Source organism: Ornithodoros turicata, unplaced genomic scaffold (assembly GCF_037126465.1).
Source record: "Ornithodoros turicata isolate Travis unplaced genomic scaffold, ASM3712646v1 ctg00000968.1, whole genome shotgun sequence".
NCBI lineage: Eukaryota > Metazoa > Arthropoda > Arachnida > Ixodida > Argasidae > Ornithodoros > Ornithodoros turicata.
The window spans coordinates 176,131-203,827 of NW_026999431.1; the positions used below are offsets into that span (position 1 = coordinate 176,131).

General features: G+C 45.3%; 1 protein-coding gene and 1 long non-coding RNA gene across 2 annotated transcripts in view; one reads left to right on the forward strand and one right to left on the reverse strand.

Moving 5' to 3' along the window:
* LOC135376001 (uncharacterized) overlaps positions 1-27,697 on the forward strand; it is an 83,649-nt gene that overhangs the window by 5,725 nt on the left and 50,227 nt on the right. The window contains exons 2-4 of the mRNA XM_064608623.1: positions 4,968-5,092; positions 10,856-10,976; positions 15,136-15,269. Of these exons, the coding sequence (XP_064464693.1) occupies positions 4,969-5,092; positions 10,856-10,976; positions 15,136-15,269 (379 nt within the window). The 5' untranslated portion in view covers position 4,968. The remainder of the gene's footprint in view (positions 1-4,967; positions 5,093-10,855; positions 10,977-15,135; positions 15,270-27,697) is intronic.
* LOC135376004 (uncharacterized) lies at positions 11,822-12,704 on the reverse strand. The gene is made up of 3 exons (XR_010417474.1): positions 12,665-12,704; positions 12,120-12,301; positions 11,822-11,907 (listed from the first exon to the last, which is right to left on the reverse strand). It is a non-coding gene; the product is annotated as an uncharacterized LOC135376004 (long non-coding RNA).

Consider the following 27,697-nt stretch of genomic DNA (forward strand, 5'->3'; position numbering starts at 1 on the left):
CGGAAAGCAGGAGAGGAACCACTCACGAAAGAACGCCCTGCCCTCGCTGCTCAGACAGGTAGCGTTTCAAACGTTGCGGATTCTTGTGAATCTTTTTGTAGGCGAGCCGACGTAAGAAGCGTTGGTGCTTCTCCAAACGCGCGAACGTGTCTGGAGCCAGTGCTACCTTTCCGTTCAATACATTGAGACAAATTTCGGAAAGGTGTTCCATGTAGGACGAAGAAGAATGTCTCAAGGCGTCGCGACGGCGCGGAGTGGGTAGAGTAGAGAGCACTTTGAGTAAAGTGAGGTGAATGCGGAGATTCATTTCGGAGCGTCGATATATTGACGTTCTCCCAGAAAGATATTGCTACGCAACCTGTGATCCTCGTGCGTATAGTTGTGAATATCAACGAGTAAATAAGCGTGGCGCAACGACATCGCTTGTTTATATGCGTCGAGAAAATGCTCCAATCTTTTTCTGCCAAATAGCTGTTACCCGAAATGTTACATCTGGTGGACGCTGCGCACGGTGCGCCACAGGACGACGTAACTGGCGTTGTAGGATATATAGTTCTAAAATGGGGGGGGGGCTACTGTTAAAAAAGATGTTTTGAACAAGTAAGAACATCGACGCGTTGGCATGGTGTGAACCCCGAATGAAAAGATCGGTCACCTCCTTCAAGGAATCAGCGTCGGTCATGTGATCGTCGACGACGATAAATGTAGCGCGCGACGTGTCCCACTCTCGTGGTAGCTCCTTGGTAAATTTGACAGTCCCCAAATTTGTCCTGCATGCCTTGCGAAGCATATTTCTGCACGTAGAATATTTGTGACGGAGGCTTGTCCACGACGCCGTTCAGGTTCCTCAGCACGTTCGCAATGAACGTAGATTTACCGCACATGGAGAGGCCGCTTAAGATACAGCGAAAACGGCGGCGGGAACGAAAAGGTTCGGGGGAAGACATGTTGTGTGCGTGCGTACACGTTGCACGAAAAAAAAGAAGAGACTGAGACTCGTAGTACCGCTTTTATTTAGACGTCGTCGTCGTCCTCTTGATCAGAACTGTGTTCCCAATACAGATTATCCAGGCTGCCGCTAAGATGTGGTCGACCGTCTTCATCTTGTCCTGACACATTTCTTGACGTGCTTGCAAGCATTCCAGGCGGTGCACTTGAAAGGCTTCCGCCACGATGCCGCGAATAAATTTGCGAAGTTCTTCGTTTTTTGTCTTTCCTCGTCGGCGAGAAACACAGGGGAATAAGCCACACATGACGTTTTCCACGTATCGGTCAGTATGATGACGTGAGCATACTGAGCGCTGCCTTGATACAAATAAACACGCGCAACGAAACGAGAGCGAAACTGAAACGGAGAACCCACCCGTTGCACCTTGCCACCTTGGAGCGCGCGTGCGCGCAGTGGAAGGAGAAGAGAGCGAAACCGAAACTGGGAACGGCCCGCGACGAGATCCCCGCTGGATGCTGGCGACGCAGAGGGCGCTAGGAGCGCGCGCATGCGTAGCGGCCGCGGGGAGGCGCTCCACTCACTTGCGCGCCAGTGCCGTGTATGCCAAAGGGAGTCTGGCCATTAGGAGGAGCCTAAAAAAGAGGCTCGACCAGTCAATCAAACTTAGGCGCATTTCATTGGTTACCGTTTTCCATGGGAGCTGCCATGACACCAGATTTTCTCCAAAATGGAGGATGGTGCTTGGAACGGGGAAGCGGAGATTTCGTGACAAAAAATTTTCACAGTCTACTTTAATTTCATACTGTGAGTATGTATCCTCATGTACGCATGTGCAAAATCAGCTTCAACTTTCGCTCCGCCATCATTATTTACGTGAAAATTGAATATTTCGTCGTAACGTTAGGCCTAGTTAAGATCGTGATACCAGGAAAATAGCAAGAAGGACGACTCTTATACGTAGGATTTTGCATTATATAATTGCATTTTATTTATACATACACCTTTGCTCCATTTTGATTCAATGTACTTACACTTCGTGATATAAAACTTCATACCGGCTGTCGTCTGCTACGAAGAAGCGGTTGTACTGCCATCCTGGCCAATCACTTCTGCCAGCAACCATTTCTGCAATTCTGAGCCTTCCCAGCATGCCTCTCTCCATGCAGATGGCGTTGATAAAAGTGGACGCAAAATCCGTCGTTGTGGTCTGTCACCAGTGATATCCGTTTCAATCCAAATTAATCAATTTTCTCTAAAATGGTACCGCCCAGTAAATAAGGGTGAGGTATAAGTACGGGATGGATGTAATAATAGACAACTGTATTTCGACCTGTGATTGGCTAGATCCGTCAAAAAGTGGGTGGAGCCTCAGGTATAGGCAGGTCCCATTAATGGCCAGTCTCCCTTTGGCATGCACGGCACTGTTGCGCGCTGGCCCTCGTGGAGTGAGGATGTGCGGTCGGTCGCTCCGCCGTCCCTGTGTTGCGTCAGTTGATCCTTGACTGTCGTCAGGATCGGACGCACCGTCGCCGCGGGGGCAAAGATGAGTGATTTGCCGTGTCCGATGTTACCGCGCTCGTGTTAAGCCTCTTCTCGCATGTTTGTCGTAACGGATAGGCCTTATTCCCCGTACGCGCATGTTTAGAGTTGTTTAGCAGTGACCCGTAGTGTACCAAGCCTGTTGATGCACATTTAGCGTTGTGAGCCTAGCATTTTGTGGTTGTCGTCTTGTGTTACCTGTTGAATTTCGTAGCGTTGTGCGGTGACGCTGAGGTTAGGCCTAACCGGTCGCCCCTAAGCCTTTTCCACGCGCTCTGGCATGCCTAGACTTGTTGAGCAGTGTTGCAATTTTACCTGCCGCTAGTATCTTGTTCTCTGTCTTTCTCGCATAGAGCTATGATGGTGGCGCCCTCTGGTGTGATGCCTTGCAACTAGGTGGCCACCTGTCGTCGATCCCTGCAACTACCGCCTGTCAACAAGCAACATGGTGGTCGCTGGTCACTCGGGTGTTCCGGAGCGGTTTCTTCGCCGCGGCATCGTTGATTTTCGAATAAATTGTTTCTCTCCACTCTATTTCTATCTATTTTTTTTTACGGACACAGGTTGCCTCCGACACACAGCTGGTCTGGGCACGAGTTAGATGCTCCGCAATTAATGAAACGCATTTATGACTCCCAGGAGGGTGCTGATTAATGTGGGGGGGGTCTCATTTAACTCTAATTGCTAATTAAATCGTGTTTAGACGAAGTTGTGTGTTGGCGGGTGTCCATTCTTGTACTATGGCGAGTGCGGAAGTGAGCTCGCGCTGTCTATGCAGCGTTTGCTGGTTTTTGATGCGTGTACCCGAGACATGCCAGTAGAAACTGATAAGGATCGCTGTCGTTGTTTCGTTGGCACACACCTGGAAACTGGTTTGTGAACCCACACAGGTATTCCGTAGCACTCTGCACTGCTTCAGTGAATGAAAATTCGGGTCAGAGTACAGCTGACGACGATTCTCCTATGAATGTTCCCTTTGCTCCCTTTCCTTATTCGTTTTTTTTTGCGTCGCCGCTACTTGTGGAAGTAGGGATGACAGTTATCTAGACAGTTAATTAGACAGTTGACGTATGCTGTCTGCTTTGAGGACGTAACGGGCAGCGTGTTGGTTCTTCTCAGTGCGCGAAGCTCTCCATTTTTTGCGCTGGCGCAGAACCACTAACGATATCCCTTTGATACGTAAAAACGATAGCATACGATGCACTGAACTCTCTAGCTTATATCTTCTAAAGAAGAAAAGAAGACTTGCACGCCGTCACATCTCACGAAATGTTTTCCATTTCGTGAGCGGATATTCCATATCTGTGCGCGTGCTGACACACTTTTCACGAAACACAAATGTGCAAACAGGTGAGTGAGAACGGGAACTCAGTAGAAGGTGGAGAGTGAGCCTGTGGTCTGTGCAACGTATACTATTCCTTGATATGCTCAAGACATCTGAACTTGCGGTGTCGCTCTGCCAAGGGTTCGTACTTGCTGACTAGCGAGTGTGCTAACGTACTCGGTGATTGCATGCCAATTTGCAGAAAGGCCAAGATGTATGATTCTGCAGGCTGAGCTCTCTTTCTTTCTTTATTGCGAATATGGAACACATACATAGTTTGAGGGGATATGCCAAAAAGCAACGGATGGCAGCTTGACTGAGGCATTATCCCGGGAATGACATTTGTTGTGACAGCAACAGCATATAGAAAAAAGCTCATAGACTGTTCCCCTCCTTCTTGCTCTTCCTCCTTGCAGCTCCTTGTGCTTGCTTCTCCTCAATATTGGCAGCATACAGATTAGTGGCAACTTCATATAAGCGGATCGAGGTGTCGAGTTCAATTCGCTCATGTAAACGACGTTGAGTCGAGCTGAAGCCACGCAGAGTCGAGTAGCGTCAACTCGACAGCGGGGCTGGGTTGACTCGCTCGACGCGATCACCGAAGTGCATGTAAATGCGCTCGGCCGAATTCTGATAGAGCGAACTGTGCGACCGAATCCATCCTATCGCTGCGTCCGAGACAGCCATACGGTCAGTGCAGGCCAGCACCAGGCCAGGTCCAGAAAGAGAAACTGGAAAACGCATTCACTGTGACCGGCTCCCATTTGAGTGACTTCATGTAAGCATGTGTCGGGTCCAGTTCACCTAGACTCGGCAGTCAACTAGAGCCGCTCTGTGGAGTTTATATAAACGCGGCTATTGATGTAGGTCCGCTGTATGAACAGGGGGGTGGGGAGGGGGGTGTATGATTTCGTCAAAAAAACTTGGCCAGTAAGGGCGACACGCTATTTCTCACGGAACATGACTGATTCCGAATCATCTCGACTTTCGTTTGAGGTGGCTTGCCGCTTCGAGTGAGGGGAAAAACTCTTCCATTTCTCCTGCGCAGTTCACTGTGCTGCTTATTCTGCGTGGCTCAATCAAGGGATGTTACGGGATGGCGTCGGAATGTCTCTTTAATTTAGGAGATCCTTGCTTGCGTCTTATCTCTTCCAGTATGATCGAATACAGCAGGACTTGTGTTCCGGAAATACTCGAAAGACAAAGATGCGACGAGACGTTTCTTCTTGAGCATTTCTTTAAGGACATCAACGCCGACTGTGGAACATCGAAGCCAGTCTGTGAGTATCAAATAAAAAAGAATGCCAGGGGCATAAATCATCTTACATGGCTTTTGTCAACAATTGTTTCTAAATCTAGCGATAAAGTGGTCATATTTCACAAGCGCTCCGGCCCCTGCGGCCATTATCTTCCCAATAATAGTCGAAAAATTTGAAGTCTACTTTTAATTCCTTTATTCTGTAATATTTATCCTAATAAAGCTGGTGGTGTGACCAGCCTAAGGCCATTCATACCACCATGTTCAACAACATGACACTCACTGCTGGTAGCAACGACAGGTAGGTACTTTGCGGCGAATTCAGAGCAACATTGGCTTCACTCTTTACGTAAGATTCAACAGTTTATGAAATAGTTGTCTCAATTAGTACCTAAATACAACTCGTGAATGAACCTCTCGTAACACCCAGAATGTTGGACTATTATTCCACTCAAAAGGCCTCAGTAAACACATGAGAACATGAGAAAAAAAAAAAGAACGAGACAGCGTTCCGGATAAGCAGACAATGTATACAACTGCACCACTCCGACCATGACAAAAACGCCTTGACCATATTCTGCAAAGCAGAAATGACTGCACAGAAATTCGAGACCTTACCTCTACGAAATAAAAGTACCGCAAATACTTTTCCGGTATTTTCGTGCTGCAACGCTGGACGACCAGGCGTATCTGTCGATGGTGGGTTATTTAAATTCCTGAAATAACCCAACATAAAATATACAAGTTACACATAAGATAACTGTCATCGTTTACGACACAACATTGCACGACTAATTCCCTAAAATTATTTGTTTATTTGTTAAAATAGCAGATTTTGAGCCAGTCGTTATTTAAATCCTAACCCGTTTTCTAAAATCCGAAGACGAGCAGACTCGAGAAATAAATCGCAAGTGTCTTCTGTGCAAATGAGTCGAAATTAGAAGTGTACGCAGTTCTCGAGCGCCGAAATGACAAGGCCTTGGCTGTCTGTAGCTTATATGGTCCAGAAACGGGGCCGATCTATCTGAACAGCCCGTACTGCGATGAGCTCCATCGCTCGAAACCACGTGGTTCTTTGACATGGAAAGAGCGTCGCTCTTTTTGTGCTCAAGAGGTTTGAGGATTTTGTTTCGACTCATTTCCATAGCATACTTTTGCGATTTCTTCATTCCGTATATCATGACCATTAATGGGGTAGAGTATCGCCCCTCGCGATGATACTCCCCATTTATCATCCTAAAATAAAGCTGTTGTTTTACCGATTTCTGTTTCAAAGTAAGTGTTTGTTTGAAGATACGTAAGACAACTCGCGTTTTGCCCAAAAAGTACCATGTGTGCAAGATATCATCGCTGTTGCTCTCATTTTTTTCTTTTTCTTGTTACAAAAGTCTAAGCAATGAATTACCGCCCTGTACATAATCAAGCTGCATACAGGTGCACATAATCAAGGCAAAAGATAACTTTCTACTCGCTTATTTAACTAGAACCAGTTGTGCCGTTCACTTTGTTGCCTGTCACGTCATATAGTGCCACGTGATTCGCAAAACGTTGAAAGTGCAATGATACAGCCGTACATTTCTGAGTGACTGGAAGAGAATTGCACGATTTTTTTTCAATTCAATGAACTTGTGACAGTAGCTGAAATCGAAGAGGGCCGCAAAGACATATATACCAGAATGTCACAAATGAAAACGAAAATCGAAAAGCGATTAGTGTACAAGCACGAAATAAAAATGAGAAAGAAAAAAAGAATGTATTATCGGTGTCTCGGTTTGTCTCCCTCAAACTTTTCCCCCTCTGTTATGTTCCATTTTCAATTCTATGGTAAAAGATCGCAGCTGCGCGGAGTTAGGTGTACCACTAGTACACAGGGATATGCAGAAAAAGAAAAGATGTTTCATCATAAAGTATCAGATAAGTCATCATAAGTAAAGAAACCTAAAATCAAGAAGAGCTGCAATCCTTTCAATTGAATACAATAGTGAAAAGCAGGGGAGGTAAAGGACACAGGCATAATCCCAACAACGAAAAAAAAAAAACGAAAAACGAGGCTCTGTGCCTCGGGCATTATCAAGATCTATATGTCGATGCCAATGACCACACCCTTGAAACTAATAATAATAATAATAACTCAGAGCGTTACGTCACAATTATTTTCCATCATGTTCGAGCATAATAGACGACTGGCAAAGGCATGGTTGAGGCCGTCCGCGCAATGCGTGCGCTGGAAGACCTGTTACCCGCATTTTCATCTAGAACTATACCAATAATAGATAAATAACTAAAACAATACACAGGGTGCTCTAAGATAAAACAAAACAAACTGGGAGCAGCAATGCCATTTTTGCAGCCAGACAGACACTCAGCGGAAAAGTACTTGTAATTACTGGAGGACCGAATTACCTAGAAGTCACTATGGTATGGTATTGACTGTTTCCGAGAAAATGCGAGACAGCAAAATCAACGGCAATCATTATTTATTGACCCTTGTCTTATCAAAAAAGCTGAAACAAGCACTACTTTGAGGTTGAAATCGCCACATATTAATACGTAATCAGCAGACACCGGAACTACGCACTTCTCGAGCGAAGAGACATGACGTTCACCTTATCTGGTGGTGGTAGTGGTAGGTATGGGATGCTTATCGTAGTCACATTCAGGCGAGAAACATCACTATAAGGATCGAGCGCCCTTTGCGGACTTCACAGGGAACTGTGACGACATATGTCTTAAAGCGACTGAGGAAAACGCGCCGAAAACACCCAGACAGGACAGGCGGCATTCGGATTCCTACCCGGTTCACCTCCCAGTCACATAGTACCCACAATGCCATGGGAGCTGTTCTCCTTATCTGGGCCTGAAAGCGGCGTATTAGGTCAACAGATCAGCCTGTAGTTCAATCAGCATATAAAAAAACACGTGGCCCTCTGACGTGTGAACACCCGTCGCAGGTTTTGCGCACGAGAGTGGCGTGGTTTCAGTTCTCATTTTACACCACAAAACTGGGCAACTATTATTTATAAATAATATTATACTATAAGCAATTTATGTTATAAATTGTGTTATCGTTTCCGGATGTTTAAAAATAGAGGACAAATTCGTATGATGACTGGGACCAATTGTGCTGTCTTGCATTCCTCCACAAAGGATTAACTCAGTTAAGTTTCACTTTATTTTATTTCATATTCCTCTTTTGCACGTGCATAAATATTATTAGACGTGAGAACAGCGAAAAAAAAAAAAACTGTGTTAAGCAGCTTCTGCGCCGCGCCGCTAAACACGATGGCGGATAAATAAGCGCCGTTATTTTGTAGATTTATAACTCTTACTTCATGACCGGATATATCCGCCACAGGGGTTAACCGCCACGGCTTATATAATCTTCCACGTTATACGTCACGTGCTCTATGCGCCGCGTCTCCTGTACGTCCCCAGTGTTATGCGCTGAGCCCTCTATTGGCTTCAGTCAGCATACGCTATGCCTCCAATCACCACACTTCACTCACCTGTGTGGAAAGCAAATTCGGTATATCTTTATTGACCCAAGGCACACAAAGATCATGTACAGCACCAATACTTTTGGCACGTATGAGGCCTGCTGGTGTATTTCTGAGCAGGCAGGTTGTTGCATTTTCACAACATGCCCGTGCGGTTCTTGCAGGTGATCTTGGTGGAAACATGTGCAATGCAGAATAACAGTGTTCCATTTGATATGCTTGAATCGAAATGCATTCCCCAGATGGCAAATTAGATACAACAGCAACACACATTAAGCTGAAAAATCTACCTAAACATGCTGTTCCCTTGCCGATTCGACAAAGTATTTTTACAGCACGTAACAGTACTCTACCAGGAACACAAATTACTGATGAACCGGTGGGACACTGTAGTGGATGAGTCACTTGAACATACAAGGACTTGTTCAATTGAAGTTGAGGGACAAGGATTACCATGGTAAAACCAATGTGGGTATGATGCCCATCCATTCTCACTCTAGTGGGCTGCAGTGTACATAATATCGCACAGTACCTCATAAACAACAGAATTGAATAAGAGCATAGTTATCAACGCTACCATACAGTTAGAATGGCAAGATATTAAGGACACATCCGTTAAATCGCCAAAATATCCTGCAGTAAAATGAAAGCTCGCAGGTGAATTCCACATTATTCGAGATCCCAATAAGAGGCATCTATGTTTTGCATAAGTCTCTCTGGCCCAGGTTTGTGAAAAAAACCAGCGCAGACATTCAAGGATTTCTGCAGTTACTCGAATAATTGGTGACACTCTTTCATTCACATGTCCACAATCTTCTACATACAAGCGCCGTCATTTTTATCGTGTTAATATGCCTCTGTTTCTAATTTGTTATTGAGACCTGAATTATGTCGCATAGATACGATCTGACAAGGTCGTTGTTTGAAGCGGTCAAACATGAACGCCTGCTGCTACGAATGATTCGAAATTTCGTTCGAATTTCGTTCCCCGAAATATTCAGATGAGTGTTCCCCCAGGCCGATTTCACATCAGGTCATGCAGGCAGGTCCCATTGACCTCCAGATTTTTTTATATATTTAGAAGTTCATCATACATGATGATCAACAGTAATCGAACGGTTTCTACCTAATAGCTTTTATGCAAAAAAATCGAGAAAATCCGACCTTGAATTCGGGTGTTTCACTTTTTGCCGTTTTTGGAAGCGATATCTCCCCAGTTTTAGAAGAAATTCTTGCGTTCTTTTAGTATGCATCCTATTTTCATATTTTAATGCTCTTTCATTTTATCATTCATATTATATTTTATCTACCATGCGTGTGTCTCCTACACGTATCCGCTGAAACAGACAAACGTTTAGACATAATTAAAGAAGAAACACGAAATTTTGCGCGCCCGTTTCCCGAAAAGACCCCTTTGTATTTCAATTATGTTTTGCCAATACATACATAGATCTTTTGTCTACCACAGAAAAAAAATGCTTCAAAACCTGCACACGAGCGATTAGCGCGTTAAAAAATGGTCCTATAAACAGCGCTTGTACCTGTCTGAGAGGGGCTGGCGGTATTGCTGGTTGGCGGTTCTCTGTCGTTGTCCTGTGTGGTTGCAGGACGGAGTGTCACCAGTTAAGTATGAAAGAAGGAAAAGTTTGACAGGGAGGAAAACTAAACGCGAGTGCAACATAACGTAACAACACAATCACTGAAAGGTGATTTACCGGTGTAGATGTACAGAGCTTCGTTTCCTTCCTCTGAGGCGACCGCGAGAGCTGTTTGTGCTGGCAGCATGGTTAATATTTCGTAAACATGCTCGAAGGGTATACTTACCGGCGCTTTCATGACCGCCCGGCGAATGCCAATTGTGCACGGATGCCCCGACCTGCAAGTTCGGTGAGAGTTGCACGATATCAACGGTACGTTCAACGCAAGCGATGTCGCAATGTGTCACAGCCGTGGGGAGACTGCCCCAAAAACCAGCGCCGTCCGCCTAACTCTAACCCCAGCAGGACGCCGACTGGTGCACGCAACGTGATGCAACGTCATCTTATTGCGTTATTTTTCTCGTTGTTAACGTTTCGGTGGCGCTGTGGATAAGGCTGCAGGCAGTTAATGAGGGCAGCAAAATATAAGCGGTTTGACCCGCCACCGGCTTATACCACTGATATATCTATGTGGAACAAGTCAAGCTGGGAACAGGGGATATTCAGGGGATATTCCCTAGGCAAGTTATCAAAGGCGGACTCATGCTTTGTACTATGAGTACCCAAATATATCATACTGTTCGTTTTCAGGCTTGGAGTGCACTCAAAACGCAATATCGGATGCGGAAGATGTGTGCTTGAGGAAATACGAACAGGAACACGGCATCATTTCTAGAGGCCTGATGTCCGGCAACGACAAACGACTGTGCTGGTAAGCTCTTCGTCGCGTGCGTCCGGCGATTTTACAGCGGCATTATGATAAATAAGAAAATGCGTGAACAATTTTAAACTTTGCTGAATGATTTGCTTATATGGGCCAAATGTAGGAGCAGAACTCAGCAGAATGCTTGACACCCCCCCCTCCCCCTCGGTGCATGGCAAAGACTTTGTTGTTTTAGGTTCAGACACCTGTCGATAATGATACTTTAAGCTGCCTGCGGTTCCTCATACGCCACTGGCAGCACTCCAAGGAATTAGGAGTACACTCTTAGAAATCGATCTTCTATCGTGTCTAATACAGACACCCGACAACGGTAATTTTGGCGTTTCTACGTAGAGACCACGCGAAAGCGCGGGGAATGACGTCGCATCACGTGGTTTCCCTCGTAGAAGCCACAAAAGTGGCGTCTGTTTTATGCTTCACAGTTTCCTCCTTTCCCGGTCGTTTCCCTCTTCCCGCGCGCTCCTGCTTCCCCTCTCCCCCGGCGCAGGATTGCAGTCAACAGAACTTTTTTCAAAGGGGATTGAAGACTTTATTTCGGCAAAGTTGTGAAATTGTGGCAGGGATACAGTGAATATTGACTACACTTGCAAACTATGCAAAATACCCTGTTCACAGAGAAATGACTCAGAGAAAATAAAAATGAATAAGAACCACACATAGTCAAAATATCAGATTGCACAGAACGGCACGGCTCGACGCCGCTGCTGCGAAACTATTTGCAAGCTTGAAACTCGCTACGAAACAAGTTTCGCTGGGATGCTGACCTGTTTGTTGCTAAGGGCATATGATCACCATATTTCAGCGGCTCTACATCTCTTTGTGGGGGCTGATTTTGATATGGCAGTTGTCACCCGTCGTGCAGCGTTTCCTCCATGCTTCCCATCCTGGCCTCGAATCGGAATTCTGCTTCAAGGCGTAACTGTGACAAAGTAAACGACGACAAAGACGCATTACAAAGTGGGTAGGAACAACATTAAGTGTGATAAAAGTCACTATCGACAACAGTGAAAGGGTACGAACTATAGCTTATAATAAAACGATGATAGGTGAGGCAGCGAGGAGAGAAAAATGGTACATTGGTACCACAGCAGTACCAAGTATATAGGAGGAGAGATCAAAGAGGTATCTTACTGAATGCGGTCATGGTCGACAGGTGAGTGTTAGCATTGGACGCATGTTCCGGGTAACACTTGTGCCGTGTACCGGCTAATATCTGTCAGTCTTCGGTATGAATCGCACGCACATTTCCTCCAGGCGGCACGTTGAACACCAGTGAAGTCTTCGTTGGTGACGTCCATACCCACTGCGGCCAGCTGAGACAGAGAATGGTTACTCAAGCCACGGTCGAAACGAGCCCCCGAAAGACAACAACATCCTGCGCCATACACAAACGTTAGCGCTCGTGAAGTCCACGTTTAGAGGCAATTCTAACAGAGCTACAAACCGAATACAGCTGATAACACATTAGCGTCTCTCGAATACCTTCACTACTCAACTTCTCAAGCATCACCACATAACTTTCGTTGACGTTCTGTCACGACCGCCATGACACTTCCATTTGCGCCTGCACCTTCGAAATGCTCGTTAGAAGCGTGGGGAAGTAACAGGTAGCCACTACGGTAGTAGTGCTGCTAGCATAGTTATCGCAATAAAATTCATTAACCGAGGTGTCTTACCTGTAAAAGAATCCCAGAATCAGCAAAGCGAGGAAACGCTGGCGGCATGGCATCGAAGAAGAGGTGTGAGCAGTGCCGCGCCACCAGCATGTCTGGCCCCGTCGCATAGTTCACGTGACTCGTCCTCGACGCCGCTCAGGTGGTCACTCCTGAGCGCATAGAAACCACGGCAAAAATTTAGACAACACGAAATAGACTTCACGACGTCCGATTCCTGGTCACGTGATAAACGTGTCTTCTACACGGCGTACGCGCCAAAAAAAGCAAGACTTTTTTTTTATTTTCTTTTCTCTCGGGTCACGTGGGCAGCTGTCGTCTAAAACTTCGGCCTCGAGCGTGAATCTAGAAGACACGGCAGCTCTTGACGGCACGATAGAAGACCTATTTCTAAGAGTGTACTGCTAGAGAGGACAACGCGCTGTGGGGTTTGGTTTGGAGAAACATTAACGCGAATACTCCGCGTCATTTCACCAAGCGCCCTAGCTGCCGGGTCCAGCTGAGACATTACGGTTGCGTCTGCGGAGAGGAAAGAATCCGCTAGTCTCCGCATGCCTTGTGGATGGGTGGATGAATAGTCGCTTTTCTCGATCGCAGCGCCATGATAGCGCTGGAGTTAGGGAGGCACCATGGGATGCGGCTTTTTGAGGCGGCCGCGCATTATGCGCGGAATCTGTTATGACATGCGTTCCCTTTCTATTAAATTTTCATTTTTTTACTAATTCAATTTCTAAAGTTGCTCAGTTACAGGTGGTTGGACAATACAATCCTGGGTGCAATGTCTCCTCGCGTCTTCCAAAACGATTCCAGACTTAAAGAACTTGCAAAACTGGCAGGTCGCACGGTTGCATTTGCAACAATGCAACTCTGCGACCATAAGAGGCACACAACGGGTATAGACGGAAGTGTGTGCATTAGCTCGCAATATGCAGCGCGCGAAGCACGAAGCAAGAACCGGTTGTCTGCGTAGCGTCCTGTCTTCCTTCAACACCATGTCTACGTTTCATCCAACCCGAGTCGCTCGCATCAGCACTCTTTCAGCATTCATTTTATTTCCATCGCAGGAATCGCACACGCTCATACATGCATCCTATATGTATTCCTTTATTTTAAATATAACGAACTACTTGAATGGGATATTCAACAAACAACTGCGCGTTTACAGGGCATGTCAGTATGAAATATGCACAAAACACATTACATACCGTTGCACACAGCGCCGTTCATAGCGATCTTAACGCACATCTGGCTGTGTTCTCTCAAGCCTCATATTCGCCTGCGAGCAGAAGCTAAAAGCATCGGTAACAACGTTGAAAAAACGAAAATGGCTGACACATCGACTTGACGTTCATCACGCACATTCTCCCGCTTCGACGTTTGGTAACAGACTGATGAATACGTCGGCGGGGGGGGGGGGGGGGGGACTTGCAGAAACGCTTCCTCTTAAGGCCTGTTGAATGTTGCACGGAATGCAAAAACAATAGCTTCAACTAAGAGCAGGAATACGAAGTTACCACGGCACATGTACATTTGAAGAAATATTCACAAAAAAATTCACAAAAAATTTTCAAGGCGGACGAACCACTATGTGGTGCGGCATTGAAAACGTGTTACAACGCGCCCTCCTTGGCCTAGGCGCCAGCGGCCAGCCTCCGCAACATTCGGCAACGGCTATTTGATTTGTTAGGAATAAATTTTAATTTCACATTTCCATTCAATTTTCATTTCCTTAAGTGACATATTTTTCGATACAATGCGTATTCTGGAATTTCATTTGTCCGAGTAAGACAAGTTCTCGAATTAGTTCATTTTCTGCACGGACGTACAGCGTTCTTCCTAAACATATCATTACTTAATTTTAGAATAAGCATGTACCGTCGGTCACTATTACGCCCATTCCTCAACAACTGGCGTCTCACTTATTGTATTACCAACATGCCAAGCAGCATGGTTGATCTCGTTAAATCAATTGGAAAGCAGTTTCTCATTGATACCCATTAGAACAATTCTTCCAATTGACTTCTCATTCCTTGTATTGGCGGAGTTTGTGATACATACAATATTTGATCTCATTAAATCAATTGCAAATCAGCCTTTCTCATTGGCACCCATTAAACCAATTCATCCATTCGGTTCCTTATTCCGTGGATGCGGTCTTCGCCACACAACGCGGCGGAACCCGGTTTCGCGAAGGCAGCTTCACTGCAAACGTCCAATTCAGTCAATGATAGATAGTCGTCCTGTACACGTTAGACGAATTGGAAGTCTGATTTCTCATTGAATCTAAATAAAATTGCGGAAGAATTCAATGTGATCACGTCTTGTATTCCCTGTAGGGTTGTGCTTCAATGTCACGTGTTGTCTGTCTTACAATCCGGAGCTGGTTATAATTAGTGCGAATAGTAATAGTAGAATTTATTAGCCACGAGAAGGTCCGGGTCATGTAACAGATATTTGTCTGCTATCTTTTGCAGTATGTTGGACTACAAGAAGAATTGTGTTCCAGACCAATTAAAACCAAAAGGCTGTGGCGAACAACTTCTTCAAAATTATGTTGTCAAGGTACAGAGTGAAATGAGATACCAATGTGCAGGATCGAGCTCGATGTGTGAGTATAAGCACAGGAAGAGCGCTGGCGCATAATGCATCCTACATGTGTTCGGGGAACAGTAGCTATTATGACGTCGGTGGCAAAGGTCACCATATCTCAGGAGGAGTGTGTTCTAACTGGTTATAGCCTGTGCTGTCTTCCGTTGTCGTTTGAAGGATTGCTGCATTTTCTAATACATTTTAATATTTCATTAATTAGTGATGTTGATCACAACAAAGGTGGTAGTGTGACCAGCATTATCGCACAATTATTTTCATATTCAAGGTGATCCTTAGAGCAGGGAATTGAGGGCGTGGCATGAAATTTGTGAGTGAGATTACTCCTTCGACACGCCACGCTTATCGGCAGGGCCTGATCAGCGGTGCAGCTTGTGTTTGAAGAAGCGACACAAGAAGGCCAAACAGAAGATGACGCTTCCCTGCTGGGTCAGATCATGCTGCACAAGCTGAATGCGTCAGTATAAAACCCAATAAGGCACATGAGAGAAAACGCAGAAAATCAACGGCTCCACACTTATGATAGTTGTAACCAAATGGTGTATTTTCTAGAACTTACTGCATAGTATTTTTTTATTTCCTCTCAATAGTAGAATTGTGTGATATGTACAAGGTGCTTTTTATTCGATACATATATTATTAAAAAGCGGTGAGAGCAGCACTGATGTCATCTTCGCAGCGACTTATGCGGTCAGGCGGATACTCGTAGGGCAGTGTGTGCAAGTACTGGACGAAACATTTGTTAAATTCATTAATCAACGAAGTCATTGCATGTTTTCTCGGAAACATCCATTACTGAAATCCATCGTCCTTATGGAACAGCCGAGAAGCGAACGAACCTTGATATATGAATTGACAAACGTTTGCTATGCAAGTGAACCAAAACAAGGACTGCGCACGTAGCTACGTACTCACTACGCCAGTGCCATTCTTGTCGGCGGCGATTGGTCAACTTTGGGTATGGTGGCCATGTGGCGTCAGGCAGGGAGGTACTGGGGTTCGAATCCCGGTGTCAGTTGTGCCGTCCCGGTTTTTCGTGGGTTGTCCCTCAGACGCTGTGATATATATGTCGGCAGAGTTCCCTTCGAAGTCGGCCCAGGACGCACTTTCCCCAATAGCGGTAGTCGTGACGTTGCCCACCCCCATGAGCTTGTGCGTTACACGCAGAAAAAGAAAAGAAAAAGACAAAAACGAGGCTGGGAGCAAACAGGACACATCTGAACAATGCATGTTCTTCGTGTGCGCTCATTTTGCTGTTATTCTTTTTTTTAATCTTATTCGTTAGTGGGCAGCATACGCAAGGGACAGTAGTGGCATACCAGGCGTTTGTCCATATGGCAACCCATAACTGCGGGTAATGCAGTCGATGTTGGGAAACGGAAGCGCAACCAAATGTCGCTATCTTGGCTCATCATGAAGATGCAAAAATGCGGATATTATATTTGATCGCGGATTCATTCACACTTAGAAACATAGCGTTCAAACTTATCCGCTAAATAGACTCTTTTCATTGTGCTTGCTGCCAAAATCATCCCCATCTTGCACAGCTTGTTTTGTGTTCTGTCCATTGATCTTTCACTGTTTCCAACGTCAGAGCCTCAATTCGCTTAACAGCATTTTTCTAAACAGTAACGCCCACAATAACGGTTGTAGTGAAGACAGCTACATCGGCCAACATGTGCGTATTAAACACGCACTTGGTCATTTAAACAGGTTTCCTAACAAAAAACGTTCCGACACAAAATGAAATCCTAACAGGTAACAAGCATATTGACCCGTCTCTCTTGTTGCAGTAGAGCAGTCATATAACACAGGATTTAAAAAAAATACTACAAGAATTACAGAGGAAATTACAAGGAAATTACAAGAGTTATTCACTGTGAGACTAGCACGAATACTTGTCCTGTTCTTTCTTTCCTTCTTTCTTTTCGTTTTCGTGTCTTACTGACATCTCCAGTTCCCCTAGCTCCGTGGAAAAGACGAAAACTTTTACACGTCGCAACTGGAATCTGACCGAGGTTCGAATCACGGTACCGGCTGTGCGTTCTGGCTGGGTACTTTCCTTAGACGCTCTAAGGCAAGTATTGGCACGTTTCCTTGTGAGGTCAGCCATGGACACTGCCATGGACACCATGCCTTTCGCCTCAGCAACAGAAAGATCGCTTGGCAATACTACGCCACATATCAACCAGCAAGCTCCTGCATTTATCTTCTCGCGGATGTGTTCGTTGATATGACACGAAACACCTTTTGGATCAATAGCACGCTGGCTTTAGTACAGTACCTGGAGTCATTTCTGGAGAAGTGAAGTGGTTTACCCAGAATTTTGTGCATGGGGGTGTATTGGGCCCCGCAGGGGGTGTGACGTCACTGCTCCATGTATTTTTATGTTCTTTGAAGAGATATTGGGTAACCTCACAAAATTTTAGGAAGGGGGTGCCTTCGAGTCCTTTGTGGGGTGTTAGGTTGGGGGGTCTGGACACATCATTGAACAACATGTAAATGCTCGTATCTGTGTTCACGCCCTCTAAGATATAAACACAGTCATTTGGAGCTCCCCTTTTTTCAACACCCGGCATATCTCAGTAAACCATGTCTCCAAGCAATGTAATAATCTCCGTAAATGAAAATTACCGTTTAAACTGAGTTAATTTTTGGCCCTTCACACTTGACTTCAACACTTCCTTCCATCAGCTACGCTAGTCGCGGAAATACAAATCTATTTCATAGCAAGCACATAATTTCGTGGAGGACTCGTGTATTTTCTAGCACGGTTTCCCAGAATCCGATTCAGTTCCCTTAATGCTCTGGTGATAGACAATCACACACCGTTCTAAAAGGACGGCACACGTAATTCTGAAATCCCTCGACTGAGAACGCACAGACGCCATCTTTCAGAACACCTGCCTCCCTCACTAGCACGTGTACCCTTCCTCCACCGGCATGCGTTCTGCGAAAAACCTGTCGAGTCCAAGGCAGAAATGGGGATGTTACTTCTCGCGCGTATCTTTTTGTTAGAGTTCGTCCAATGTTCTAAAACTGGCCCTTTAGCAGATCGGAGGGGCTTTGTGAAACTATGATGAGCCCAGCCCCTGATTCCTTTGTAGTGGCGGGTATCACGTTGTTGTTCACGCCGATGAGCAGCATGCAAGCTTCCTGCTTGCTTTTACATCGAGCGCGTACGATGTCCCAAGCTCCTTGTGTGTTTCTCTTCGCGATTGCGTGTTAGCGTTACGAGTGAGCGACATACATATGTGGAGAGATGAAGAGAGGACAGCCGGAAGGAATGGGGTTTGGTGTGCCTCCTGGTCTGACTTCAGGGGGAAACTGTGGCAACATTCGTCTCAAAGTTCTGCCCACAAAAAAACTCAGTGGCGATTCAGTGGTAAATGCGAGAAAAATGCGTTAGCATTAAGCCCCTTTTCCGGTCCATACTTGACTTCCGGGTACCGACTTCCGGTCTAAACCTGACTTCCTGTTCGCCGTCTCCGGTCTATACATGACATCCGGTACGAAACTTTCAATGACCCTGTAATTACCCTTTAATTACCGAAGGTACCCTTAGGTTACATGAGGTAATCTCGAATTTCATTTCATTCCTTTTAATTACATTTATTTGCTTTAATTTGTCTCAATTTCCCTTTAATTGACAGTAATTACCTTTTATTACATTTAATTAGCTCTGGCCACGCACGGTTACTTTCGGTAATCTTTAATTTCATTTAATCTTTCTCTTAATTAGATGTACCTTACATTCATAACCTTTAAACTCAACTTTCTTGCTTTAATTACTCCGAATTACCTTCAATTATCCCTTCTATTAAAAAACCTTCGAATACTTCAACTTCAAATGGCTTACCTCCATTTACATTTACCCTCTTATATCCCTTCTACATGTCCACTTATAAGCAGGGGGAAACGCTGACGACACAGACAACAGGATCGGTTGTATTGTCTTTGTTTCCCCCCGTTTCGCCATGATTTTTGTAGATTCTAAAAAAAACATCGAACATTGCTCCACTCGCTCGCACCCCCGGTTCCTCAGTCCCTCGATGCTATTAGTTTCTCAGGCCGCCGTTGTACATGGTGCTACGGACACGCGTCCACTAAATGCCTGCTTCTCAAATGAGTAATTTTTATTAGACCCTTTGAGTGGGAAATGTCGTTTCCTTGGTCACCTTATGGAATGCGATATATGTCTGGTATCTCCGTTCGGCACGCGTCCCTCTGTGAGCAACGACAGACTGCCTGAGATACGGTGCCTACAACGGCACGGCATTTTTCGTAGGAGTAGGATGATAGCGATGTTCATTGTATGACAAAGTGTGCTGTCGGTAAACAGGTATCCTTTGCTTTTTTTTTTTTTTGACAGCGTTGGAATCTACGCGAGTCTTCCAATTATCTAACATAACCTAACGCAAGCGAGGCTCCCACCACAAATCGCGAAAAACCATAGACATCTATGCGGGAGGATTGACGTTGACATGTTTGTCTTCTTCCTCCAACTTTTTACGGCTTGGTTGTGTATGCACTTCGAGTTTCCTCATCTTGTGCATTCTAGACAACTCGCGCCGTCGCTACCGTTGCTGGACTGTAGTAAATTAACGCTACTCCAATCACTTAAAATATGTTGCTATCTCACGCGGATTACCTGTCGCTGTTTCTCCGCAATTCTGCTTTGGGCTGTTTAGCACTTCAAAATTTAACAACTAATACTTCAAGGTACGTTCATCTCTCAGGGTGTTCAATAAGGGCGATGGACTTGAATAATGATTGACTCGGATAATGCTATGCCACATTTCGCGAAAAATATGTACAACAACAACAACAACTTTATTTTGGCTTTGGAGAGTGGGGAGGTTCATCGCCATAGGCTATACTCTACCCCATTGCTGGTGGGAATGTGGGGAATAAAATAACGAGCCCCTTCACAATAACGATCGAAGTCCGATGGTGTGCAGAAACGTCAGAAGAGCTTTGAGCGCAGAGCGTTGCTGGGCTGGATTAGGCCAGAGACCAAGCAATTTCGATAGGGAGAAGAGGCGAGAGTCCAGCTGACGAAGAGACTCGGAGAGTGTGGTTCGGGAAGGTTGGTAGTGGGAGCAATGAAGAAGAATACGCTCCAGATCCTCAAGCACACCACAGTGGCAGCAGGTGGGAGAGTCAACTTGTCTCAAGCGGTAACGCCACTGAGCTGTAAAGGCCACATCGAGGCGCATTCGGTGGATTAATGCAGCATCTTGACGAGAGGTTTCGTGGCATGCGGAAAGCGAGCGAGGATCAACTCTGCTCAACATAGAGGGGGGAAGAATGTCGGTTGTCCATTGGCGGGAAGCCAGGGGTGTCACTAGGCGTCGGAGAATTGAACGGCGGTCTCCTCTCAGCAGAACAATACTGGTCTGTTTTCGATACGAGAGTGCTGCTTCTGCGGCGCCGTCGGCCTGCTCGTTCCCCACGACACCACAATGGGCTGGAACCCACTGGAGAACTAGCCTGTGGCCTGCTGCGTATATAGTGCGGTAAGCCATTAACACATCTGTTACTAGGGGTGCGGATGGGCCTCGTATGCCCGAATTTTCAATTGCGTGAAGTGCAGATTTGGAATCTGTGAAGACTGCCTGTTAGAAAAATATGTAAGTATTTAATAAACAAGTCAATTAACGTATTGTTATCAATTACTCGTGCAGTAGTTGCATACACTGTGCTGCACGCGGTACACCTGGCCGAATAACACACCTGCCAAAGATGACATCAGAGCTGCTCTCACAGCTTTCTTATGAAATACCTGTGTCAAATAAAGAGAGAAACTTGTATACCTTTACATCAACAGTTTCTGAACACAATTGTGTTTTCTTGTTATATTGCGTTACAGTTTTCGCAGCCCAGAAAAGAAAAAAAAAGAAAAGCCTGGAGACCGCTAAATACAGGTCGATTGTAGTACAAAAATATTATGGTACATTGTAAAAATTGTATCCCTCACACAACCCTCTGTTCAGAGATAAATTTTAAACATTTATTTTACTTTATGCAGTACAGGAAATCTTGTAAGAAGGGAAGAGCCCCAGGACGAGAGCCGCCAATATTTCGCTGTTCGAGATATCGGCAGCTCAAGTCCTGAGGCATTCCCTTCATACGCCTTTACCGGTTCGCTGAATTTTTTACCCATGAACCAAACCTTGTAAGGTACCTCATAGAAGGTACTGTACCTGAAGGGTATGCCACTCTAAAGGTACAATACTTATGGCTAACAGATCATAGGGTTTACAGCTGGTATATGTATGCATCAGGTACTCAGATAAGGTAGGTACATCGTCTTGACACTCCTTATCTTGTATGCTCTACATGAGTATACATTTTGAATACAATGTACATTTTGACTGGTACATTGGTTATTGGGTATGCGTGTTCAGCTGTATAGAAATTTACAGGCTGTGCTGGCATTTGATGCACATGTCAACGCCGTTAGAAATATTTATACCTCTCAGGGTGTGAATCGCCTGTGCTATAACTTGTGCAGTCTTGAGTGTACCTCCACAAAAGGCGAAATGTTTTTTTATGCCTGTGGGAGACTAGAATTTATACCGCAGTGGATGGTATTAGTAGTTATACCGCATACTTTTTATAGCAACAATGACTCCCAGCAGGAAGTTGATAATACTTTTCTAATTTACATCCCAACACAACTCCGCATTGAGAAGAAGAGGGTATAAATTGGGTGGGGACGGTGTCAGGGTGCACGGCTGTTGGTTTAACGTGAAATAACGTGAAAGCGAAAGTGAATGTCAATATATAGGTGTCCATCCACACAGATGGATGCGGCGTCCCCTCCGCGCACGTCCCCTCAACTTTGAGACGCACCCGACACGGTCTCGCTTCCTCGGCGCTGCACATTTCAATACGATGTAGAGCCCAGGGGCTTCGCTTTCGAATGACGTGCAGCACCTCTATTTGAGGCTCGCTCTTCGGGCTGCGGCTGATAACTTGAATTGTTTAACTTTTTGCACACTTATTTTAAGTATTTCGCAAAGAAATATTGTCTAAGGTCCACTTGTCCATATTGTCCAAAGTTCATTCTCACTTAGGCTATTGATCTCCACAAGCACTAAACAAAGAGACGGGTACTACTGCGACGTGATCTCACGGTCGTGTGACCGAGTTGACTATATATCCAATTGAACGACACCAGTCTTGCATCTCCGGTGTCACGGAATTCCGGACTTACAAAGACGAGACTATATAGACGTGTTCATTTTGATAAACTTTTATCCTGTGTCGGTCTGATTCAAAGGCTGTTTCACGTCAAATAGGTTGGCACAGTCACCAAGCATGGGTGTGAACCGCAGTGAAAAAGAGTGTGCACATTACGCCACACGTAAAATATGTGGGAAAGTTTCTACCAAACACATTCCAGACAGCACTACCGCTCGTAGTAGTAGTATTGGCTCGCGATCAATAAAGCATTTGATTGATTGGGCCATTGGGCCATTATCTCAAGGAAGGGTACCTATAGCATAGGTTGGGTAACGGATAGTGATATGGTATACTGCGGCTTCGCCAGTTGTGGCGCCGCGTTCACTGGTGAGGCTATCTTGCGAGAGATGTTGCCTAAATTTGTTGGTGTCGTACATATAACGTGCTGCCATAAGTCACTCACCATTCTCATTAAGATGCTGCTGTTGGCGTGTGTATTGGCGTGTAGCTGTCTTGGGTCCTGTGTTATTTTCGATTTATGTGAACGATCTTCCATCGGTTTCCGACAGGCATTCGACTTTCATGTATGCGGACGACACGTGTTTCCTCTTCAGCTCTCCAGATATTTCCGAAATTGCGCCGACCGTGTCCCATGAGGCAAACAAGATTGCTCATTGGTTTGCTATTAACCGTCTGACGTTGAATCCGTCTAAGACAAAGTTTCTTGTCTTCTGCAAGCCTTCTGCCAAATATGTCAAAATGAGCATCTCAATTCATAACAATGTTATAGAACAAGTACATGTTATTAATTACTTAGGCGTGACCTTAGATTCTCATCTCACGTGGAAACCACACATTGATAAAGTTGCTAAGAATATTTCCAAGTCTGGTCACATTTTATTCCTTGCCCGTCAATATTTTCCACTACATGTTTTACGTCAATTGTACCTCTCATTTGTGCAGTGTCATCTAATTTATTGTGCCGCTTCTTGGGGTACTGCATTCCCAACATATCTGGATCGTCTGTTCAGGCTTCAGAAGAGAGCTATAAGATTAATTACTTGTTCTGGCAGTAGAACTTCCTGTATCGAGTTTTTTAATTCTTTGAATATTCTCCTACTGCCTGATCTTATTCGAGAGCGTCGTGCTATACTTGTAGAGTCAGTTGTGAAGAATAACGTTCCTTCTAATAACAACATATTTCAAAAATGTCCAAGAGGTAACCGAAGCGTCATGTCGAATGACTTTATGTTATATCGGCCAAAAAATGTGTATGGTACGAGATTGACACTGTGTTTTGGGCCGCGACTCTGGAACTCTATGCCTCTTGAGGTTAAAAACAGCCAGTCATTCCGCAACATGCTACGACGATACCTTATGGACACTTCAGCCTATTTGAACCCATGAATGTAACTGTTTGTTGCATTATTTATCTAACCTGTTTTTCTGTTCCATTTACCCCGCGGGGCATGAGCCTGTACTAGCGAAAGCTATTGGACAAGCCCCACGGTTTTTCTTGCTCCTTGTTTCCTAGTGATGACAAATAAACAAATATTTATTAATTAACTCTGTTTAACTGTGATGATGCTGTCTCCATAAAAAGTTATGTGGTACAAGACGTCCTGTAAGTCAAGGTTCATAAAATACTGAACCTATACACATAACACAAAAGTCCATACCATCAGCTAGCATAGAAGCCTTTCCATCGGTGATCTGTGCCTTACACGTGGTATAAAAGGGGCATAGACTGTGTAATGAGATATACATGTTACTTTAGCCCTGGTCAGCAGGCCATCAGTGTTCGCTGATTGTTGCTGAGTGGCGCCCGCGCGGACCCTAGCCCCCTACTCCTAAAGGTGTTGTCCGACCGTGCCGAGAGGTTGTGAGGTGAAGGGGAGAAGCCTTGAACGGTGGCGGTGGGGGTTTTTGATGGAGCGATGGGCGGTTTGGTTGGTCAGTCTGTTTCTTTCAATAGGACCATCAGCCTTGTGACCTGTATATCTGGCATTGCTTTGCATTTTGGGTCCTGAAACTCACGATGACAATCTTCTGATACGGCGCGAGTTCAGGCCCAGCTAAGAAACATGCAGCTAAGCATGAAACACGACATCACGTGTTGGTGAGCTCGATCATGCCACATTTAGCGCACTCACCAGACGACATCGCACTTGGAAAGAGAGCAGGTGTGACGTTATCTGGTTAGTGCACTACTATGCGGCGTCTGACACGCCACGTCGACCTTCACGTGAGTTTGGTATTGCGGCGCTAAGGGTTAGATTAAAATACTGTATCACTCTAGTTCGCACACCAAGCATACAAGAGGGCACCAGAAGCATTCTGGTGTCAGAGCAGGCCACTCTGATGTGGACATCAAAAATAGCTTTTCACTAAGCGTGCACATCAGGAGAACGTGACATCACCAGAATCGTCTGGTATCGCACCAGACAGTTTTGATATGCACATTACCAACACCACAAGAGTTTAGGAACACCACAAAGCACCAGAATAATTATGGTGTTTTTCAGTGGGGGGTTATCATAACTCTGGCAGCTTCTCCCTGTGTGACTATGAAGTGTGGGTGACCAATCGGAAGACTCATTACGTAAACCTGAAATGGGTAAAACTTCTTATGATTTGATCAGACACAATAAAGTGTCGGGATCGGCTGTCCCAACAGCCATGAATAACAATCTCTTTCACTGGAATATCTGATACTGTGCAGTGGTCACACACCTCTAGAAGGATGTCATCGTTCTTTCTCTAGAAGGCAGTCTTATATCTTTCGTCAGACATTACCGAAATTAACAAACATCATTCACGGACATATTCATCAAATGTACATGAGGGAGTGACAGCGACCACATCCTCGAAACCATAGAACTAATGAGTAGAAACATCCCTGCCTCCCTTCATCGTTTGCGTGTTAACAGCTCTTTCAGAAAACGTCGAAATCTCTGTTGAGGAAATTTTGGAGAACCTAAAAGATAATTGAGTCATCGATGTCAGAAAAATTAAAATATGCAAAAGTAGTGATCGTCACCAATAGAGGCACCGTTCTCACTGTCAATAGCCCCACTTTTCCAGATAAACTGAATGTAGGCTATATCTCCACCGATCTACGCCCCTATTTGCCAAACTCCCTCAGGTGTTTTAAGGGCTATGGCTTCGTCCACCCATCCGATGCTTGTAGAGGATCTGCATGCTGTGCTCTATGCACCAAGCAGGACCATGATTTCAAAGAGTGTGGACCCAAGCAGCACTTCAATATTGGATCCATATTTTCTGCCAACACCGCCAATATTGGTCCAATAAGGGCTGCTAATATTGGACCAATATCGGGAGTGCAACCGGGCTCCATATTGTACCAATATTGGCTGCCCATATTGGCAGGCCCATTGTGCGCCAATATTGCCAATATTTCTGTGATAATGCCAACGGGGAGTCCGTGTAATAATAAAACATTATCCGGTTTAATATCCACCACTGATATTACTTCTCTCTGCTTTTTCCTTTTTCATCTCTGCAAGTCTCATTGATCCACGTTGCATACAATTATAACAACACTGCATCGCCCCAAAACGAAGAACAGGCGCGACGCCTGTCTTGCTGAAGGACACATGCAATCGTATTATCAAGTGTAGGATGGAACGAGCTAAAGCTTGCCCATAGCACATTTCAAAAATAGTACGGCTCTCGCCCTAAAAACGAAGAGCAGGATTAACCTAGTGCAGGCAATCCCACGAAACTGCCAGCTGTCCCTCAGGAGCCTTCGTTGGTATCACAATAGTCTATGAACCAAAAAGTTCCAACACACTCAGGGAGTACGAAGGAGCGAAACACTTTCGTAACGGTGACGGACATACGCCTCTGCTACTCGCACTGCTTGCAGTAACTTGAAAGCACCTAACTTTACAGAAGAGCCATCCCTTTCTACCAAACACTGTGTTTTTTTACTTGACCTAGCCGCAGTTCCGTTATCATTAGGGGAACCAGCGACATTTTAGCCCGTACGAAGCGTCGGATCCGACTGTCGCGCATGCGCAGTAGTTGTACGACGCGTGATTTCGCTGAAACGGCCATGCTTACTCTCAGTCGGTTCGACCGAGTGGCATTGGCATCGCGAAACAAGATAGCGCCTGCTTCCAGAAAGTGGAAAGTTGAGTTGTCAAGTTCTAGTGAATGTTACAATGGGATTACCACCTATGTTTACTGTTTCGAACAATGTCCATGATGTGCGGGAAGTTGTTGGATGTAACGACGTATTCAATTGGGCATTTCACACGCATCAACGTCCAATCTTGTCGTTCTGCTTGGGCATTTTTGCAACGCCTGAACGTACCATTTGCTGCATTTTCAGCGAATATGGGGTTTACACTTTTACACTTTACCAGGATTTTCCCAATAATGGCTCAAACAGGGCAATATGAGGCCCATATTGCCCAATTTGAGGCACTGTTGGGAAAATCTTGGCGAAACGGGTCCCGTGTTGGACCCGTATCGCCGTTGACCAGCCAATATGGGCCCAATATTGTGTGCTGCTTAGGGAGGGCCACATCACTGCGTCAATTGCCCAGGTGATCACTCTTCGTACAGACAGACAGCATAACAGGAAGCACAGAACTCTCACCCCTTCTTCAAACGCCAGCTTCTGCTGCTGAAGTGCCTCTAGTTCCACCAACCCCTTCAGTGGCGTCCTCCTCACAGACGCCACTTTCGTCATAACTAGTGATGTCACGAACCTGGCAAGGTTCGAGTTCGCAAAAGTTCGATACTTTCGAACTTTTCTCTGAAAAATTCGCGAAAGTTCGCAAAAGTTCGACTTCACTGCGCATGCGCTGGCGTGACCTGCCCGGAAACATAAACAGTCTAACGTACGCCACTCAAGGCTTAATTAGGCTTAATCACATCAGACAATATGTCCTCCTGTAAGGTATGTTCGATAAATCAGTTAGCTTTCCTTCGATTTGTACTTTTCTAGCAACAGAAACTTACCTGCGCCTACCACGGTACCACCTAACATTCCTACATACACCTTCGCAGAGTAAACAGACAGTCGGTAAGAAAAACAAAGCACGCAAGGGCAACGGCACAAAACTGTTAGCAGTTAAATCGTAAATGTACAAACTACGTTGATCACGAATCCAGAACACGAGTGGGCTCTGGTCTGGGGACGACTTTCGTCGCTTACCTGTCATCCAAGGCCCCACGAAAAAAATCAGCTGAATTCAGCTGCGAACT